The sequence below is a fragment of the Lactuca sativa genome, chromosome 8 (genome assembly GCF_002870075.4).
Source record: "Lactuca sativa cultivar Salinas chromosome 8, Lsat_Salinas_v11, whole genome shotgun sequence".
Classification (NCBI taxonomy): Eukaryota; Viridiplantae; Streptophyta; class Magnoliopsida; order Asterales; family Asteraceae; genus Lactuca; species Lactuca sativa.
In genome coordinates this window covers 92,844,700-92,867,389 of record NC_056630.2, presented here as the reverse complement: position 1 = coordinate 92,867,389, position 22,690 = coordinate 92,844,700, and the positions used below count along the sequence as shown (strand labels likewise).

At 35.8% G+C, this 22,690-nt stretch overlaps 1 protein-coding gene across 1 annotated transcript; it reads left to right on the top strand.

The window, feature by feature from the left end:
* Positions 1-14,973: 14,973 nt before the first annotated feature.
* Positions 14,974-18,877, top strand: LOC111908376 (putative chloride channel-like protein CLC-g). The gene is made up of 7 exons (XM_023904210.3): positions 14,974-15,236; positions 16,045-16,245; positions 16,329-16,506; positions 16,580-16,842; positions 16,938-17,207; positions 17,287-18,412; positions 18,484-18,877. The coding sequence occupies exons 1-7, from the start codon at positions 15,076-15,078 to the stop codon at positions 18,616-18,618; spliced, it is 2,334 nt and encodes a 777-aa protein (XP_023759978.1). The 5' UTR covers positions 14,974-15,075; the 3' UTR covers positions 18,619-18,877.
* The last annotated feature ends 3,813 nt before the right edge of the window (positions 18,878-22,690 follow it).

Below are 22,690 nucleotides of genomic sequence, written 5' to 3'. Positions count from 1 at the left end.
GGAACTAATGATGATTTTCTGTCAAATGTCAACCTCAACTTGCTGCTAGATAATCTCAGTGATGTTGCTCACACGACAACGGAGAGTAGGGATACAAAAGACGCTCTCGAATCAACTCCCATCACTTCAGAACAAGTGGTTGTTTCTATAATTCCAATGGTGAAAGTGTCAGGGATTCCTCCCCTTGACGTTGTCTCACCTACATCTGAACCACTTCAGGGTGATCACTCAACATACCAGACTTCGCAGCCTCTGTCCAAAAGAACACGAAGAGATCCTAGGTCTGGGTCTCTGGATTCTAGCTTGTCTCAAGGCTTGGAATTTACACCAACTACCACTCCTGTTATTGTAGCTACAGAACCTTTACGTGAAGGCCCTAGCACATTCCTTGAAGCTGGTGGCTCTTCTGTTCCACCAGGATTCTCTCATCCAAGGACAGATCTCGATGAGGCCTCTGTGCGTTTGGCCTTGCATCTGGCTCAAGAACAAGTTGTTGCACCTTCTTCCAAGGGCACAGGAATTGCTTTTAGAGAAGGTCAGTCTAGATAAGATGACTCCGTGATTGATGAACTTCAGAAGAGAGTGAATGTGCTGGATCATAAAAACATTGAGCTCAGCATTAAAGTTGAAGATCTTTTGAGTGAAAATACAAATTTGAAAATTAAGTTTCGGATCTCCAAGAAGATAGGGCAATTAAAACCAAGCAAATCTTTGAGCTCCAAGATCATTTCAATCTTCTAACATCCAGCTACTTTAATCTCAAGAAGAAGCTTGAAGAAGACATTGGTGATAAGTATAAGACATCCGTAGATGAGTATATAATCGATCTTCACTCTCAGGATCATCCTATTTCCGTGCCAACTGCTCAGACTTCTCGAGCGGTGAATCGTTTTGAAGAAGAGCCTGCGCATGCTCCACATGTTGCAGAGATTATTCGATATAAACAAGCCAAAGTCGCCGAGAAGGGACAACTCTTGTTCAAGAGGAGTTCCGACAAGAATACACCAGGAAATCAATCCACAATTACTGTTACGGATCTCGAAGCCGTAAGGTTTAAAGACACGTATGGTGATCAGTCAGGAATCGTATCTTGGGGTTTTCATGATCCCCTTAAAATGTGGATTGTTCGCAGAAAGAGCGGCAATACAGTGCTTTATAAAGACTGTCATGATTTTAATTTTTGGACCAGGGTGGATCTTTCAAATTTGTCTCAATCTCCCTTTTCGAACCCGACAGATAATCAGCAAGCAACTAATCTCAAAAACTTTCTAGAAGATCAAGTGAAGAAGGGTTTCCCATCTATGAAGACTACTGAATCTATGATAAAGCAGTATCGTGATGTCATTGATCCCAAAACTGGTAATCCACTCCAGGTGGTGATGTGGCCTGCTACAAATCAGGTCAAACAATTTCCCATGCTTCAAGATTACCCGGATGGATCCTTAAGCTCTATGCTCTACTGGGTATTTGATGAAACCACAACATTTTCTGTCATCAAACTTAAGGAGGGATGCATTCGTTTGATCCATTCGACACATTCTCTGTCTCTGGAAGGCACCAAGGGTGATTTCTACCAGAAGTTCTTGCTAGGTTTTATTAGGAAATCATTTGGGAAACAATTAATTTCAACTTTTTTAAGCATTGTAGCACTTTAATTTCCTTTTCTAGACTTGTGATTTTGTTATAGTCATGAGTGGCTAGAACCCTAGTTTCTCCAATTTCATGTTTTGACTTATTTGGATGTGATTTCAATCACGTGACTTGATGTTTGCTCTTAATTTCTATCTAATTTTTCGTTTCAAACGAATGTTTGATTCTTTCTTATTTATTATTGGCCATTTGAATTAGGGTTAGATTAATCAAGTTATCTAAGTCACGAAATTCATAATTGTTTTGTGAATTAGCATAGGTAACAAACACTAAACTGCTTTTTATTGAATGAATCAAGTCTAAATCATACTCACACACTTTTGCACTCCCGAGCTTGTAAGGGGTATCAAGTGTTGTTGGGAACATTCACTTCAAGCTTAATACAACCTTTTGATTTCTATTTAAGAGCTTGTTTAGATTTAAATTAAAAGGTTAGGTTATTTTCAAAGAGTTCATTTTGAATTTGACAAATTGGTGAATGGGAAGTGTTAGTGCTTTTTAACACTTTCAAGTACCAACTTAGATAGAATTGAGTAAGTATCATGTCACCTTTGAATCACATTATTAATTTGTCATACATGGAATTGGAGTCCTCATAAATTCTGAATCGACTTTAATCCGTTAGTTAATTTCTTAAATCATTTGCTTTAATTAATACACACATAAATTCCCTTTTTTTGTTACTTTAATACCTTATGCAAACAGGTATAGACTTTTGTCACGTGTCTCTGAGGATTGACACTGCTTACCTTGTACTATTGTTTAGTGGATTATAGCAGTGTATTTGGAGTCATTTTGTATCCCTATTATTTGTTAGGTTTGACACATCTAACAAATTGGCGATGTTGCCGGGGACACGGTGTTACTAATTGTTTATGCCTAGATCTTTTCATACAAGTATACCATTTCCAATTGACACGTGGATAGAGAAGATTGCAAAGAGGTTAAAGAAGCAAACCAAGCTTCGTAAGAGGCAACTGGGTTCCTGGACTTCTTCATCATCCACCTCTCACGCCATCAACATTTGGGAGGAGATACCCCTCTCAAGTGTATCCGCATGCGAAATAGAAACTCTCTCACTCTCACCACAAACATCCTCACCTACAAATATCACACCGCCTTCCTCGCCCACTTACAACAACCAATAACCTACCCTTACTGAAACCTCAATTCCTATTCCTACCATGGGAGACCAAGGAGGTAACAGAGGTAACAATAACAATCGTGGTCCATAAATACCCACTTGAGCAAACCCTTCGCCAATGGGTGAGGCAAGAGGTTACTCAACAACCTTTTTGCATCACATATGCGACATCCACAAACCTTGAACTAAAATCCGGACTCATCCATCTACTCCCAACCTTTAGAGGGCTCGAAAACGAAGATCCATATAAGTTCCTCACATAGTTTCATGTTGTTTGTATCGGCATGCAGCCACACAACATCACATAGGATCAAATCAAGCTAAGGGATTTCCCCTTTGTAATGCAAGACTCAGCGAAAGATTGGCTCTATGACCTTCTACGGGGGACAATCACTACATGGGCAGATATCACACGGTTTTTCCTAGAGAAATATTTCCCATAAATGAAGGCTTCAGCTTTGCGCAGGGAAATTACTGACATCAAACATAAAAAGAATGAAGCATTGCATAACTATTGGGAAAGGTTCAAGAAGTTGTGCACCCGGTGTCCACAGCACAGGATCTTTGAATACAACCTCCTCCAATACTTTTGTGAGGGCATGTTGCCATGGGAGAGAAGGATCCTTAATGCTTCAAGTGCAGGATCCATTGTTGATAAGACCCCAACAAAAATCCAGGAATTGATAAAGAATATGGTTGAAGATTCAAAACAGACTTCTCAATAAGATGGATGGTATATCGATACACCTTAAGGCATCAAAAAAGATAGTACTCCACAAATCAAAGCTCAAATATTCGAACTTACAAAAGTTGCCATGATTCTCACAATAGACAAAGGTGTGCAGTCCATACCCCGTCCTTGTGGTATATGTACTCAAGTCGGGTATCCTACCGATATGTGCCCCTAATTTCAAGAAGAAGATTACGTGGAAGAAAATGTCTGAGGAGGCTACTCGGGGTCAAATCAAAGGGGATGTGAGCAATCAAGGGGTGACTAAAGGTGGAATAACAATCAAGGTTGGGGGGAGGGAATCAAAATGGAGGCTTCCAACAAAGACCTCTACCCCTTCATTATCAACAAAGGCCACCTTTTTGTAACAAGCAATTTCATGGATTAGCATATAAATTCACATTTTTCCTAAAGTAAATAAGGGTGAGATTTAAAATAGTTTAGTTACTTTATATCATTATACTTTTAATGAGATTAATTTGTCCTTCAGATCCATTTGGCTAACGACCCTCCACCAAACAATAGAGTGTGGGTAAGAATGGATACCCAATGACAGTCATTTTATAGGTCGCTGCCTTAAACTCCTTTTATAATATGACTTTGTGAATGAAGCGTACTAGCAGTTCGATTGAATTTTCTTATACGTATAATATATTTTAAACTTTTAATAATACATATAGTATAAGGTGAATTTTAATACATTTTAAAATTGCAAGGGATTAATCTTTTAATAAATTAAACTTTTTAATTTAATTAAATTTAAACCATTTTATGGATTTATTAATTACTTAATAAAATTAATAATAAGATCCATAAGGATGTATTTTAAACTTTTCAAAATACCAATTATTATTTGATTCAATTAATATCTAGATTTATTTACACACTTAAAATAATCATATTAATCAACAAAAACAATTAATTAAGTCAAATATTTATCTCCTAACTTCTAGGATTTTAATTTATCATCATAGATACACAAAAATCGGATTTGGAGGATAAGAATAGCAAGTAATTATGATATAAAAGCAGATTAGGCACAAAATTTGGGATCCGACAGCTCACCACGCCGTGTTGGGTTGAATCCGGAAGTAAACACGCCGTGGTGGAAGAACAACACGCTGTGTTTGATGAGCATAATGACGATTATGTTCTCTCCTCCTTGTTCAAGTTCAACGACTATATCAATTCAATAGAAAACCAAACCTACGCTCTGATACCACTAACGGATTTTTGAGCGTAACAAACAATCCTATGTGTGCATGCAACCCTAAATAATTTGATCTACATTTTCTCTAATTAAACATACAACTTGAACAACAAAACATAAAACCCTAGCATGCTACTATGATTTGGAAATTCACAACTTAGGGTAAGATTAATCATACCTTGATCACTATATAGTAATAACAATCAAAATCCTTTTATTGTTGAAGCCTTGATAGCAAGTGTCACAAATGTCACACCTCTAATGGTTCACACCCAATATTAGCTATGGAAGATGATTGAGAAGAAGATGAGAGGAAGGAATTTTCAGCCAGGTCTTTCAAAGAAAAGGTTTAACCGAAAATCATTGGGTTATGCCCTATTTATAGTGTAGCCAGGAAACCCTAGATAAACCTAAATCCAAGATTATCTTAAACCGGGTAATTATCTACTCCTGATTATCCATTAGCGATTATTCTAGAACCGTGAGGCTCCAAGAAATCGTCCCACCTTATGGATGGTTCTAGATTGCCTCTTGCTCAACTATTGAACAATTACAATTCAGTCCCCACACTTTTAATTAATTCTTTTAATCCCGAAATTAATTCCAATTACTTTCTAATTAAATATTAATTAAATATTACTATTTCTAATTAATATATTATTCTCATAATATATTAACAAATTATTTATTTCAATTTATTATCAAATAATAAATTAACCACATTTTCCAAAATCATTTGTCTAGTTGCTAGTTTTGAAGGCAACCCAAAAGGATTGTGTTACTATCAATTTAAGTATATAGCAACTATAGTTATGGGCTTAAACACCTAATCCAACAATTACTGGTATGTTTCTATTTATATTTTTGTCGAGTTATTTTATGATATGCTTATGTTTTTTTTATTTTGTTAGGTACCTTGTTTGTGAACTCTTTGCCTGCTCTTGTTCTTTTTGACTCGGGTGCGAGTCAATCTTTTGTATACTAGACATTCATTAGTGGGTTTGATGTGTCTATTGGGGAGTTATAGTGTCCGTTGCAAGTTTTTATCGCCAACAAGCATGAGTTTTCTGCATCCAGAGTGTATCCGGTTGTGTCTTGGAGATTTTTGGGGCACCTTATCCGATTGATTTGATTCCTACCCCTATGGGGGATGTATGCATGATAGTATAGATGGATTGGTTGAGTAGGTTTGGTGTTATGATAGACTGTGTGGGTTAGCGAGTGGTAGTTCGAACACCACGTAGGGGAGAGTTGGTCATCTATGGAGAGGAAACCAGGATTAGGTCAGGTTTTTGTTCGGCGGCTAGGGCTCGACAATATATTTAGCATGGTTGTATGGGATATCTTTCTTATGTGGTTGATATGTGGTTTAGTAAGCGGGCATCGGTTTCATATGTGCTAGTTGTTCAGGAGTTTGCTGATATGTTTCGTTACTCAGTGTGCCTCCCGAGAGGCAGGTTGAGTTTAGGATTAACTTAGTTCTAGGTGCGGCTTTGATTGCCAAAGCACCATACCTATTAGCACCGCCGGAGATGCATGAGTTTTCCTCTCAACTTCAGGAGCTGTTAGGCAAGTAGTTCATCAGACCGAGCAGTTCGCCGTGAGGAGCACCAATATTGTTCGTCAAGAAGAATGGTGGTTTGCGTTGGATGTTCATTAATTATTAGGAGTTGAACAAGTTGACGGTGAAGAACCGTTATCCCCTTCCATGGATTGATGACATCTTTGAACAGTTGCAGGGTGCATCTTGGCTCTCTAAGATCGATTCGAGGTTAGGGTATCATCAGATGAGGGTTAGAGAGGAGGATGTGCAGAAGACCACATTTTGGAATCGTTATGGTCATTACGAGTTCGAGGTGATGCCGTTGGGTTCACCAATGCGATTGTGGCCTTTATGGATTTGATGAATCATGTGTGCAGGCTGATGCTCGATCAAACGATTATCATTTTCATTGATGATATCTTGGTGTATTCCAAGACTAGGGAGCAAAATTAGGAGCACCTTCGAGAGCTTCTAGGGGTTTTGAGGCAAGAACGACTGTATGAAAAGTTCTCAAAGTGTGGGTTTTGGTTACGAGAGGTATAGTAATTGGGGCACCTCATTAATCAGGATGAGATTTTGGTCGATCCGGCCAAGATCGAGGTGGTTATGCAGTGGGAGGACCCAAAGTCTCCTTCTGAGATCAGGAGTTTCTTGGGATTTGCATGGTATTATCGGATATTTATTTATGACTTCTCCAAGATTGCGGTACCCCTCACTCTTCTGACGAGGAAGGGCATGGATTTCATTTGGGGCTTGAGCAGCAGGCTGCATTTGAGACACTGAGACAAAAGTTATGTGAGGCACCAGTGTTGGCCCTCCCTGAGGGTGTTGAGGACTTTGTGGTATTTTATGATGCATCCATCACCGGTATGGGAGAGGTGCTTATGCAACATGGGAGGGTTATTGCTTATGCTTCTCGGCAACTGAAGTCGCATGAGGCTCCTTATCCGAATCATGATTTGGAGTTGGGAGCAGTGGTGTTTGCTCTCAAGATTTGGCGGCATTATTTATATGGGGTCTGGTGTACTATTAACACAGATCACAAGAGTTTGAGATATCTTATGGATAATCTGAATCTGAATATGAGACAACATAAGTGGCTTGACTGTTGGGATTTGAGCAATCTAACACTTCCTAAGTGTGCATGCAACCCTAATAAACCTTGGATCTATATTTGTCTAAATACATGCAAAATAATAATTTCCCAAGGTTCATAACCTATTTAACATGGCATGGGGTACTTTTAAACATAAAAGAATTAGATGAGATTACATACCTTTTGATGATGAGTTTGATTCCTAAGGAGTTTGAGGGCCAAGCACCAATAGTGTGAATGCCTCAAATGGAATCACAAATCACCACAAACTCTTGGAAAACTTTGAGAGAGTGTATACACACATATAAAGTCGACCACACACAAACACACACACTAGTGTCACTAGTGGCTATTTCATGCAACATAAGCATGCTTATATAGTGTACATGATTAGGGTGAACCCCTAATAACCCATGACCTTTCCTTTTCCAAGGATCCATGGGTTAAAAGCTCCATGGATCATCCATGGACTTCCATACAAGCCTAGCCCATTAACAAATGAGTGTTAGCCCACACTATATAAAACCAATAGCCCACAATCTAATTAGTCTTCCTTTTAATCTCTAAATTAATTCATAATTAATTTAAGACTAAGACTAATTTAAATAACATGACTTCATATTAATATATTATAACTTATAATATATTAATAAACATATGTGTATAACTCTCATAAAATTATCCATAAATAGTTCGGATGAAATGCAACCCAAATGGACCATGCCGGGTCGGGTCAAGTATATACCAAATAAGTTATGGACTTAGACACCTTATCCAACATTGACATGGCCAAGTATTATGACTACGAGATTCTATATCACTATGGGAAAGCGAATGTGGTCGTTGACGCTTTGAGCTGCTAGATGGCTAGATCTTCTATTGAGAGTATGTGTATGGGAATATCGGTTGATTCTCCACTTCTTGATCTAAATAGGGAGGATTATACCTAGGTATTCAAGAAGGAGAATTAGAAGCATGAGAGACTCAGGGGAGGGGATGATATGTTTGCCACTGACATCCCTTGATTATTGACCCGGTATGGACGGGTTTGGGTACCATATTTTGGTGGGGTCAGGCAGACTGTGCTTGAGGAGGCACACAAGTCCATGTTTCGACTCACCTCGGGGCCACCAAGATGTATCAGGATTTGAGGCTCGTTTATTGGTGGCCGTGCATGAAGAGAGAGATAGTCTGGTATGTTGAGAGGTGCTTGACCCGTCGGATGGTCAAGGCCGAGCACCAGATACTGCATGGCAAGCTACAACCATTGGATGTTCCCATGTGGAAATGGAAACATATCACTATGGATTCATCACCAAGATACTCCGGATGGCTAAGGGATTCGATGCGGTATGGGTTATTGTGGACTGTCTAACCAAGAGTGCCCACTTTCTAGCCATCCGAGAGAGTTCTTTGGCCGAGAAATTGGACGATTTATATGTGCGCGAGATTGTTGCTCGACATGGTATTCCAGTCCCCATTGTATCCGATCGAGATGTTGGTTCACATCTTGTTTTTGGCAGAAGTTCCATGAGGAACTGGGTACGAGGTTACATCTTAGCACTAAATATCATCCGCAAACTAATGGTCAGAATGAGGGGACCATTAAGACACTTGAGGACATGTGTTATAGATTTTGGTGGAATATGGGACCCCTACCTTCCCTTAGTCTAGTTTTCTTATAATAACAACTATCACTCTAGTATTGGTGCGTTGCATTTCGAGCTTCTTTATGGGAGGAAGCGTCGTACCCCAATCTGTTGGGGAGAGATTGGTCATAGAGTATTGGGAAGGACTGAGGTAGTCCTTCACAAGTTAGAGCTCATTCGAGAGATTAGAGAGGTTGCAGACAGCTCTGAGTAGGCAGAAGAGTTATGCCGACAAGCGTTGATATGAGTTGGAGTTTCAGGTTGATGACATGGTTTTGCTGAAGGTATCACCCTGGAAGGGTGTAACACGCTTCAGGAAGAGGGGAAAATTGGTTCCCCGGTATATCGGGCCATTTTGGGTGATTTCCAGGGTCGACAAGGTAGCTTATAGGTTGGATTTATCCGAGGAGCTCAGTCAGATTCATAGCACCTTCCATGTTTCGCAACTGCGGAAGTATGTGACTGATGATTCAAAACTTATTCCTTTAGATGATGTTCAGGTTGATGATTGCTTGAATTTCATTGAGAGACCGGTGGCGATTTTAGATCGAAAGACAAAGGCCTTGCACAACAAGGTGGTATCCTTGGTCAAGGTTCAGTGGCATCATCATAAGGGTTCCGAATAGACATAGGAACCCAAGTCATAGATGCGGGAGCATTACCCGGAGTTGTTCTCAACAACAGACTTCGAGGATGAAGTTTAACTCAAGTGGCAGAGAACTGTAACATCCCCACGTTGAGGTATTTTCAAATTTAACCCTTAAGTATAACGACTTATAATATTTTGCCCTTGTGTATTAGAAAGTTAGCAAAATGGCCCATAGTGGCATTTTGTGAATTCTAGGCAGAGGCTTAGTACATTGGGCTTACGTTGTGTACAATGAGCGACATGCACGGGTCTAGTACGTTGGGCGTATCCCGAGTACGCAGGGCTTACACGAGAAATCCTCAAACCCTAATTTTTAGGGTTTGGACCCTATTTAAACATCATTATGGCCTCCAAACTCATCTTTCATCAGCCTACAACGCCTTCATTCAATTTTAGAAAACCCTATCCACTTGTTTGAGCATTCTTGACCCTTGTGTGTGTGTATGTTTTGGTGATCTTAAAGGTGAAAGAAGGAAGTAGAACCACTTTGGAAGCTTGAAGGAGCCTTGGATCTGAGATCTTCACCTCTCTAGCAACCTCCAAAAGGTATAAAGTTGCAAACTTGGCTTGTATTTTATTAGATCTTGCTAAGTCCTTGATTCACGAGTATTTTGTCCCAAGTCTTGACCTTTTTGGAGTATGGCATGCTCAAGTCCATTCTAGCTGCCCTTTCAGATGTGTAGAAGCGCTTAGAAGCATAAAAATAGGGTATTGGCTCTTAATCCTTTTCCATGCATGTGTTTGATTGTCTTAATGGGTTAAGAGGATGGGGGTTTTTAGCATTTAGAACTTGTTGGCCATGCAAGACCATAAAGTTGGAAACTTTATGGTCAAGGATGATATTTGGGACTTGGATCTACAATTTGGTCACTATAACTTATGTATTAAGCTCTTAATTCATTAAGAAGAAGTCCAACTGCATACGTTGGGCGTACCATTTGGTACGTTGCGCGTACGCAGTTCAAGCTCCGACTCCTCGGACGGTGAATATGCCCCGCTTATGAGGGTTGAGTTGACTCGGCTGATTTTGTTGATTTTCACCGATTTTGACCAAGGGTATTGTATGAAATTGATATTAATTTAGATTAGGAAATGTTTTGATTATTAGGAGTGGGGTAGAGCTGGTTGTTGGAGCAGAAACTCATTCAGACTATTTTCGGACTTAGAGGTGAGTTTCCCTCACCGTACTTATGGGTCGAAGGCACCAAGCCCGACCCATTGGATTAGATACCCTGTTTTGATGTATACTGTTATGCAGAGATATATGTACTGGTTATGTGATTATACTGGTACATCTGCAGGACTACCTGTTTTGCTGATTATTATGATAATGTTTATATCGATATGTTATGGTTGTGGTATACTGGGTTGAGGTGAACCAGCTAATACTAAAGGCCAAGACACCCAGGGCGGTCCGGATAGACCAAGGGCCTCCGAGGCGGTCCAGTCAGGCTGAAGGCCCAGAGAGCGGTCCAGATAGGCTGAAGGCCTGGTGAGGCGGTCCAATCATGTTGAAGGCTCTGTATACAGCTATACACGTTGTTGTTTGTTATGTTTATGTGGTGGTACTTAGGGGGAACTCACTAAGCGTTGGTTTACAGTTTTAGTTTTTTTTTTCCTAGTGCTTAATTTTGAGGAGCGTAGCAAGGTGAAGGGATAACCATACACATCATTGGTTTTTTGTTGTTGGATTTTGGGAGACTCTAATTTTAAATAATGTTTTTGGAACAATGGTTATGTAAACACTTTTTGAGTAAATGAGTTGTTTTTGAAAAGTTTAAATTTTTTTTTGTGATTTTTGAACGTTACAAAAGCTACACAGGTACATAAAAAAAATGGTATATGTTAACATAATTGTACCATTACATGTTTTTTTCCATCTTTCATATCATGTCCCCTGCACCCGAACATTAAGGGGTTATTTTATGCCTGGAAAAAGAAATCAAAGATATCAAAGTTAATAGACATCTCCTTCATATTTCTTTTCAGCAAGTAAATGGAGAATCATAGACATCAAAAAAGCTTCGCCAGAAACATACCTTTAGGAATATTGACCTGGCATGGAGACCTTACAATTCTCTCCGGTGTTCAAAACCACCGACATCTCCTCTTTTTTTTGTTCCCATCACTACACAACAACACAGGGGGACTCTGGCCACATCTACCTAACCCTAGTTTTTAAAAAAAGAAATTAAACAACAATTCAATGATAATCTTAGATAAGCAATTAAAAGTTTGTGAAATTCATTATTTACAAAAGATAAAATGAGGAACATAAAAGATAGTATCAGATCGAAACCACCAACGAAATTCCTCCCCATTTTCCTCGAAATATATATTCCACCATTGAGAATAAAGACACAATTCAAAAGAGGTACAATTCATTGAAATTGAAACAGATACAAAGAAGAGGAATGGAACAAAAAGCAATCGTACTTGCATATTTGGGAAGTTCATACCAATTCTAATGGCCATAACATTGAAAGTAAGCTCGTAATTTATTATCTTCTTCTTCGCTCCAAGCTCCCTTCTTGATACCATTTTTGTGAATGCAAGGTGCTCCCACCATTGTTGTTCTTCAGACCTCTCTTTGACTCTCTTCTATTTCATCAGTAGCTTCTATTTGCAATTTTGAGCAGATGAATTAACGATTTTGTTAATGCATACACCAAATATCAAACTTTGTATGAAGATTGAACCATAATCTAGCAAAACAAAAAACCATAATCCCGACCTTCGATTTGAGGTCAAGAATCGGTTTGTGGTGAGCGATCGAATTTTGATGGAATCAGTTTTTGGTGAGCGATCGAATTTTGATGAAACCAAGCCAATAACATCAGGGTAAGTATGAAACCGAGAAGCTTGTTTCACCGTAATCAGTATCGACATGATTTTGGGGGTAGAAGAGGAGTGGCGAAGGGTGAAGAAAATTTTATAGAGATTATAGGGAACGAAGAGGGAGAAAGAAAATAGTTTTATCCTTGTTTAATAATGATGAAGGTGGTGGAAAAGGTGTAGGCATCTGATTGGAACCGGGGAAGTGGAGCAAACCAGGATCAAAAGGAGAGAAGCATATGACGGATGTGCAACAAATCGTGCCAATCGAGAAGAGAAGAGGTCGGAGTCAATTGAATGAGGAACGGATCCCACGCAATGAAATGGATCCAACCCAGCGAAACGGATCTACCCAACGTGTCTATAAAATCGGAAACCATATTTACTGTTCATCAAACCATTTTCCTAAGAACCATGAGTATTAATAGAGTATATAAATATGGTCCTACTGCTACACCCTTATTTCCCTAGTGGCAGTGGTGGCTCTGAGGTGTTGTGTATTCGGTGATGTGATCGTAAGGGGTCTCTAATCGAAAATTTCCTATAACATTATATTAGTAAAAACTAGAAGACAAAATATAATCTTTTACTTAAAGTATTGTTGCGTACTACTAATATAATTCATCCTCTGTTAAAACTAAAATTATGTTTGTTAAATATATTATTGATATCCTCTAGAATTTAAATAACAATACAAATACATTTACATATTAAAGGAACTACCAAACACATGAGTTTGAAAAGGCTCTGAATTAAGCTAAGCTAGGGTTATAGCTTTTAGTTTAGGAATTAATACAATTTTTGTTGAGAAAAATAATAGAATATATATTTTGACGAGAGTGACAATGAGTCATTGCAACCAATACGTGCATGAAATTTCACCTCAATGATCATTCATGATTTAGTATTTTTTGTACATGGATGATTAAATTATTGGTTACCTGAAGCATGATTAAACCATTGGTTAATTGAAGTGAACCTTTGAGCAATAAAAGCAATATGAATACATTTTTTGTTTATTATTCACATTAGAAAATTTAGAATCATTGAATATTGGTTAATAAAAGTAACTTGAAAAAATCTTGTAAAGAGGTTAGACATTGGTTATATATTAGACAACGATGTTGATGATTTATTCAACGAGCTGTAATTATTAAGTTCATCAAGAATCGAAGAAGACGTTCATCTTCATGCCTTTTTCGTAAGTCTTTCTAAAATGAGATGTACACTTATCACACATACAACTCAATATGAGTTTACAATTGGTATGTTCAGCGCGGATCCAAGATCAAAGTAAAGGGGTATCCCCGATAAAAAAAAAAAATCCCGTAATACATAATAAGAAAAAAAAATTCCGGAAAAAATTACACTACTAATTTTTTTTGGGGCATCCCGGGCTAACCCTACCTTTAGTTTTTTCGAAATAAGTTGCAATATACATAGGTTTTTCCAATGAGTTAGTATCGGTTGCAATGGTAGACATGATGAGAACGACAAATGTAATACGATTGGAAGAAGTCCCCAGATGAGAAGGAATCAATCAAGTCAATAACTCTGATATCATGTGATCGAACGTATTTTTCCACAATGATTGATTTTCTGAATATATATACATAAGAATACAACATGTCAACATACGGACCGTATACATGCCAAACACAATGCATACATAATGGGTGATGCTACAATAAACGCCCACTCTTATAAATTCAAACTAAATATAAGGAAAAGATTACAATCTATCTTTATCCTACCAAATTCTATCTTTATCTTTATAGATATAATCTTTGATAAAGATAAACGCCAAAGTAAAACATACGCTAATAGGTTTTCCACATATTATATGGTTATTCTTTAGCATGATTGTTACATAATATTTATGTAAAAACAAAACCAAAAAAGGTCTTGGTTTCTACCCACAACACTTCTTTACCAAACAGTCAAAACTAGTACAATCATATCAATTTTAATCGGTTTGGATAAAACTCAATCATCTTGGTTTAAATATATTTATATATATCATACTAACTTTACCAGTTTGGCTTACATTTAAAAACATCTTTCAGCAAAAAGATAAAAGATTACAATCAATTCGTTTTAAAACTTAAAAACTTTAATAATTGTAAATCTACAATGTTCTTATAGCTGGTTGAATAAATAAAAAAATGAAAACGCATCAGTCACGTCTTTGGTTTCTATATACAAGTGTGTAGCTGATGTAACACCAATTGTGTGGACGACGTGGAAATATGGACCACTGTCGTTGTTGGGACCACTTTTTCATTAAAAACCAAACAACCATAGACCATAGTCATCTAAATTATATTATATTATTAAAATTGTAATTAAAATAATTATTAAAAGGTGGCGTTTTTGTTACTATAGGATCCAGGGAGGATAAAGTATAAACAAACAAAATTTTTAAAAAATAGATAAACGTGGATTTATACGTTATTGAAGAAAACAAATAAAAAAAATAAAAACCGAAACCTTGAAGGTAGCGTTTGTGTTATTTTAGGATCGAGTGAAGATAATCAAACAACAGTTGGTAACCTTGGTATAGTGAGCTATGGCTATGGCGAACGGTTTCACTCCCGTCAGCAATGGAGTACCCGATGAAGAATCGATTACGGCGCCGCTCCTCCACCTCCGCCGCTCCACCTCCAACAACACCTCTCAGATTGCTATCGTCGGATCCAATCCTTGCCCTATCGAAAGTCTTGACTACGAGTAAACTCTCTGCTTTCACTTTCTTACTCTCTATCTCTTGTCAACTCTACTGGATTATTGTCTGTTTTCTTAGTAATCAAGTGAAGTAAACTTCCAATGACATTCATGATCTGGATGTTAAGGAGTTGAACTAGTTCTTCCTCCACTTGACTGTTAGTGGATTCTGCTTCGAACCGACTATGATTTAACATCTCGGTTAATCAAAATTGTAATCGAAAGTTAAAATTTTAAACGCATACAAAGTGATTAAAGTAGGGATACGTCTTCTTATCTCTTGTTTTTGCTGTTCTCGAAGTTGAACTCTATAACTGTACACACCGGTAACGTTTAAGGATCGCATGTATTGGAAATTGATAAATTGATTGATTGGATTCGTTTCTGATAATCATGTCTTTTCAATTGCGACAATCATGTCTCTAGAATCACCTTTAATTTTGGAGTATCTTTTTGTTCGGATTAACAATGATTGCCAATTGATACTACCACTTTACACCTTTTAGTAAAGCTTGAGTGGCGCGTAGTGCTTGTATGAACAGTTTTCTTTTTGGCTTTGATCTAATCTAACCACACTTACATAGGAATAGAGGGATGAAGAACTCATGTCTTGCTATGCTAATTACTTCACTAGAGAGATGAAGAACTTATGTCTTGATCTCATACCTTCTAAAACACATACAGTAATTAATTTAAACATGATAATTACTCCTATAAGCATACATGTATCATGTCAACCAAATTAAGCAATTCAAGCAGAACATATTAAGAGCAATGCATACTTTAACAAGTAATTTTGCTAATTACTTATCAGGATCATGGAGAATGATGTGTTCAAGCAAGATTGGCGAAGCAGAAGTAAGATCCAGATATTCCAATACACATCTTTGAAATGGTGTCTGTGTTTTGTTGTTGGTACTTTTGTTGGACTCATTGGCTTCTTCAACAACTTAGCCATTGAGAACATTGCTGGTATCAAATTTGTAATCACCTCCAACAGGATGCTGGAAAACAAGTTAGACTTTTTCTTGAATCTCACTTTCCAATTGGTAGAAGAAATTGACTTTCTTGACTGAATCTTTAATGCTTTTGTTACAGATACACAGAAGCATATCTCATATTTGCAGCTGCAAATTTAGGCCTTACATTGTTTGCTGTTACAATAACAGCTTTTATAGCTCCAGAAACTGCTGGATCAGGCATCCCTGAAGTTAAGGCTTACTTAAATGGTGTTGATGCTCCTGCCATATTCTCATTTAGAACATTGCTAGTAAAGGTAACTTTGAGGTTTACAAAACGTGTTTCTTCTGTTTTTATATATGTAATGTGATGTGGAGAGATGTTGACAGATTGTTGGAAGCATAGCTGCTGTGTCATCATCTCTTAATGTTGGGAAGGCGGGGCCCATGGTGCACACAGGTGCATGCATTGCAGCTTTAACATGTCAGGGTGGATCAAAGAAATATTGGTTGACATGGAGATGGTTTAGATTTTTTAATAATGATAGAGACAAACGTGATCTTGTAACTTGTGGATCAGCTGCTGGAATTGCTGCTGCTTTTCGTGCCCCTGTTGGTGGTGTACTTTTCGCTCTTGAAGAAATGGCATCTTGGTAATTAATTTCTCATACATCATACACACACAATCACAATCAATAGCCTCTGAAAACTGAAAATGAACTTTTTTTTTTGTTTGTGTATATTATAGGTGGAGAAGTGCGCTTTTATGGAGGGCTTTTTTCGCAACTGCAATCGTTGCAATTTTGCTTCGTGGTTTGACCGATTTATGCTTGAGTGGAAAATGTGGACTTTTTGGCACTGGGGGTTTAATTATATATGATGTCACCTCAGCAAACATATCCTATCACCTACGAGATGTTCCTCCAGTTCTTCTTCTTGGAGTCATCGGTGGCATTGCAGGAAGTTTATACAATTGTCTTTTGGGTAAAGTTCTCCGACTTTACAATCTAATCAACGAGTAAGCTCCACTCCCTAATTTAAAAACATGAAAATACATTGCTATAATTCTATCGATTTCTCAAACTACATTTTTACAGAAAAGGCACGATTTACAAAATCCTCCTCGCATGCACAGTTTCCATTGTAACCTCCTGTCTCTTATTCGGCCTCCCATGGATCGCGCCCTGCCACCCATGTCCACCTGGCGCAACCGAACCCTGCCCCACCATCGGCCGCTCCGGCAACTACAAAAAATTCCAATGTCCACCTGGCCACTACAACGAGCTCGCAAGCCTCTTCTTCAACACAAACGACGACGCTATCAAAAACCTTTTTAGCAAAGACACAGACACCGAGTTCCACCCTTTATCAATCCTCATCTTCTTCATCACATGTTTTTTCCTCAGTATCTTCAGCTACGGGATCGTGGCCCCCGTCGGCCTCTTCATTCCCGTTATAGTAACCGGCGCGTCTTACGGTCGGTTAGTCGGGTTACTCATCGGGTCCACCTCGAATCTCAACCACGGTTTGTTTGCAGTGTTGGGCGCCGCTTCACTCCTCGGTGGGACCATGAGAATGACAGTGTCATTATGCGTTATACTTCTCGAACTCACAAATAACTTACTATTACTCCCGCTTATCATGCTCGTTTTACTCATTTCAAAAACGGTAGCCGACGCGTTCAACGGAAACGTATACGACCAAATCATGAGCTTCAAAGGCTTTCCATATTTAGAAACTCACGCGGAGCCCTACATGCGACAGTTAACGGTTAGCGACGTGGTAGCGGGCCCGCTTCGCGTGTTCAACGGGATTGAACTCGTGGGGAATATTGTACATGTGTTAAGGACGACCGGGCATAACGGGTTCCCGGTTGTGGACGAGCCGCCGTATTCGGACGCGCCGGTTTTATACGGTTTGATTTTGCGGTCACATGTTATCACGTTGTTGAAGAAGAAATGTTTTTTGGAGAGTCCGAGGTTGGATGTGGACGCGGTTGATCGGTTTTCGGCTAGTGATTTTGCGAAACAGGGGTTGGGGAATCAGGATAAGATTGAGGAGATTGAGTTGAGTGAAGAGGAGATGGAGATGTATGTTGATTTGCATCCTTTTACGAATGCTTCACCGTATACGGTTGTGGAGACTATGTCGTTGGCTAAGGCACTTACGCTTTTTAGAGGTGTTGGTTTGAGACACTTGCTTGTGGTTCCCAAGACTTCTGAGGTAATTTCTAATTTGGTTGAATTTTTTGAGATTCTAGAAATGTGAAATGTTGTCTTGTTTTCTGTTTGCAGAGATTGCCGGTTGTTGGAATATTAACAAGACATGATTTCATGCCACAACATATACTTGGTTTACACCCAATGTTGGAAAGAAGTAAATGGAAAAGATTAAGATTCAAGTTCCCTCTTTGGAATAAAATCTTTTAAAGTCAAATTAAACATCTCATATCTCATATCTGTAACAAAGCTTCCTTACAGTTTTCCTAGCCATTGAATCGGGTAACTCCATGACTCCTTCAATTTAGTATAGTATATATGATAATATGAGAGCTTTTTTTTTTTTTTTTTTTGTTTTTCAACGAAATATACTCTTTACTAGATTTCACATTATGATGTTTACATTAATGTAAATATCTTGTTCAATTTTAGCTTTTTACAATAGTCACATTTATTGATTCTTGGTGTTTTTTCTTTTGTGTTAATGTGAAGTTGTATGCATTTGGTGTGCAATAAATTGAGAGTGTGATCAATGCCAATTGGACAAAACTTGCAAATTTGTCTGGTTCTAACAAAATAAAAAAGGGCGACACATGGTGGGGCAAAAACATCAGTTTTTAGTATGTTCTCTAATCTTGTTGATGGTGATAAAAGGATCTATTAGTCACGTTATAATCGTTTTTAGTATATTGATTTTATTTAAAGTTGATTAGGTAGGTAAATTAACATAAATGATGAATTTAGGATCAAAGAATGTATCAAAGATAAGTAGTGTTCTCTCTCAAAGGGATGCGGTCCTAATTCCTAAACACACATGGGGGGGTCAAAAAATAAAAACAAAATGGAAAATAAATGAAAAAGATATAATTATCATTTATTTCCGTCACTTTATTTTATCCAAAAGAATAAAAGAATATAGATCACAAAAATATAAATGTAATACTCTATTGTAATATTACAACTAGTTGTGAGACCTATGTATTTCATGGGTTAATTTAAATAAATAAATAAATATAAAAGTCAAAATATTTGAAAATTTTGAATTTACAAGAAAATAAAAAAAATAATGATTTAATATAATGAAATGTTTTTTATATTTTAAATTTAAACAAATAATTTAAATAAAGAAAAGAAATTAATGAGTTTTAATTTTGAGAATTTTGAAATTAAAAGGTAAGTTTATTAGTGAAATTAATATCTATTTATTACTACATTTATTGTAATTATTACATTAAAATATTATGTGATATTTAATAAAATAGATAAACTCATAAAATGACATGTGGAAAAAAAAAATTTAAAATAACCATAATGACAGGAAAAAAAAATAATTCAAAATAACCATAAAATGACATTCGGCAAATTGAATAAGAGTATGTCAAGTGACAAAAAAAAATTCATTTATTAGAGGATGGGCAAAATTTTAAAAATTTTAATAATAAAATATTACTAGTAATAAAATATGTAATGTGTAATATTTATTAGAATATTACATTGTGCAAAACTTAAAATCTTTACTAAAATTATAATAAAATATTATACACAGTATGACAATATGCCAAATTTTAAAATCTTAACAATATTCAAATAGAATTTTATGAATAGTATTTATCACGAACAATATTAAGTTAAGGTATATGATTAAAATGGTGGCTCATATCATCTTGTTTCACAAAAAGAGGTCCTTCTCAAATCATGGAGTTGCAAAATTTACTTCTCTATTCGTGTTCACTGGAGACTACAAACAAGTAGTCCATTAAAATTAGTTAATTTACAAAGCATTCCATTTTATACGTGTAATCTCAACAGAGCATTTACTTTGAACTTTGAAGGAGTTTGTGACAACTATCATGACAAATAGTTAATTTGCTAGACAAATAAAAAGTTTCAAATAATAAGGATGAGCCAATAAGTATAACATTTGTTTACAGAAAATGATGGGAAGAAGTTCAAAATGATATGAAAGTTTTTTTAGTATCAATTGGGTTTTAAATAAAATTTTGTATTAAACTATTATGACAACTATCATATGTTCAATCGGCTTACACACTTACATAGTGTTCCAAAGATTGTTATTAAATTTTTATTTGTGCACTCGAACAATTCATTTTTTGTTTTTTCATACCATTATCATTATGTTTTAATTAAATTGTAGCTTAATGTTTATTATTTATTAATAATAAATAAATAAATATTATTGTATAACTAGGGTCTTTAAACAAACAAAAATTATTACAGTTTGAGTGAAGGGAAATATCATTGTCATGCAAAAAATTCTCAATTGATTTATAGTTTCAATTTGAAATTTTAGTCTGGACGAAAAAATATCTTTGATTTGATTTGCAGTTCGATAATTGTTATGTGATTTTTATTTGGAATTTTCAGTGATTGGAATTTTTGGATTTTCCAACTCGATGTTTGAAAACAATAATAATAATAATAATAATAATAATAATAATAATAATAATAATAATAATAATAATAATAATAATTAATATATATATATATATATATATATATATATATATATATATATATATATATATATATATATATATATATATATATATATATATATATATATTAAAACAAGATAAACTTATAATGACATGTCATAATTTCAAAATACAACTCTAGTTGTATAAAAAAAGAAATCATGACTATTTTACAAAATAAGAAAACTTGATTGGTAAAAGAAATTTTGTTTTTCATATTTTAATAACAAGCATTATAAATAATTTTCATAATAAAAAGTTTTGCAATGAATAATAGTGAAAATTTGTTCGTAATTATTAGTATCATGATATAGTGTAGGATAATGAGTTTTAGGTTAAACCAACAGCCTTTGTACGTTATCAATTTTATATTTTCGACGTAATTTCTATTAAACACGGATCATTTCTATAATTCCACTATTACACATAATCCATAATTATAATTGTGTTTTACACATGGACCGATTTTGTAATTTTAGTACTACATAGCCACCATTTTTATCACTTTGATATTACACAAACATTCAAAAATACATTCACTAATAATATTAAAAAACATAGATATGACTACAACATTACAAAAATAATTAATTTTAAAAAAAATCTCATAGTTTTTAGATGCAAAATCATTAATAATACTTTCTCCGTCCCAATATTATTGTCCACAGACAAAAAACACACAGATTAAGAAAAAAAAACATTAATTACCACTAACTTTATATAATAAAATAACACTTTTGTCCTTACTTTACATTTAATGTTCAATTAAATGCTTAATTGGTTAAGTAATAATGAGGGGTATTTTGGTAAAAATGTTATTTATTTTTAAAGGTGGACTCTTATTTTGGGACAAACTAAAAAGGAAAGATGAACTATAATTTTGGGACGGATGAAGTATTATCAAGATCAATTTTATCTAACATATCTTTTTTTATACATAATATTGTCAAACCATGCAACCTTTCTTGCAGCATAAATAACCTCAAAAAGTTCTTCAAAAGTTTCAGCTTTGAAAAACTTATTTCTAGAAGTATGATTGTTAATAATTAAACCTTGCTTCAAGAAAAGTTTAGATCCTTATTTTTGACTTCTCCCTCAAATTTGAGGAAGCTAAATATCAAACTAAACTGTAAAAAAAATGTTACCAATATCACGAATCTGAATATCATCTAATAACTAACAATTTGGATTAGCATATACATATTACCTTATGAGGTCGGAAATAAGGAATATTAAGTTGAAGTTGAAACTCTGCAAAAATTGAATAACAAAAGAAAATCAAAAATTTGAAACATAAACTTCTAATTATACAAATGATTTGAATTTAATCAAACAAAAATTCGATAATGAGAAACTCATAAAAGAAACAGTCAAACATAAACAATATTCAATACTCCGAACCTAATCAAAACCTAATGGACTCAAAAATTATAAACTAATAATTTTAGAAATCAAAATGAAAAACAATCAAACAAAAAAAAAACTAGAAATAAAAAATCCAAAGTTTGATCAAACCGTGTAGTTGAAATTGAGTGGAGAATAAGGGCGAGTGGGAGACTAGATGAAGTCGGAAAATGTGGTATGTTACTATGTACGTTGTCTTTGATCGAGACTGAGTGAATGCGAGATCGAGAGTGAAAAAGCAGATTAAGAAGAAAAGCGGAAAATCAAGATTGAGAAGCAAATAAAAGAGAACCGATGCAATCGACAATTGTACATTCATGTTCTTTTGATTTTGATTGAGGTTAACAAGAAACAAGAACATCAATTCCCAATTTTGAGACCAT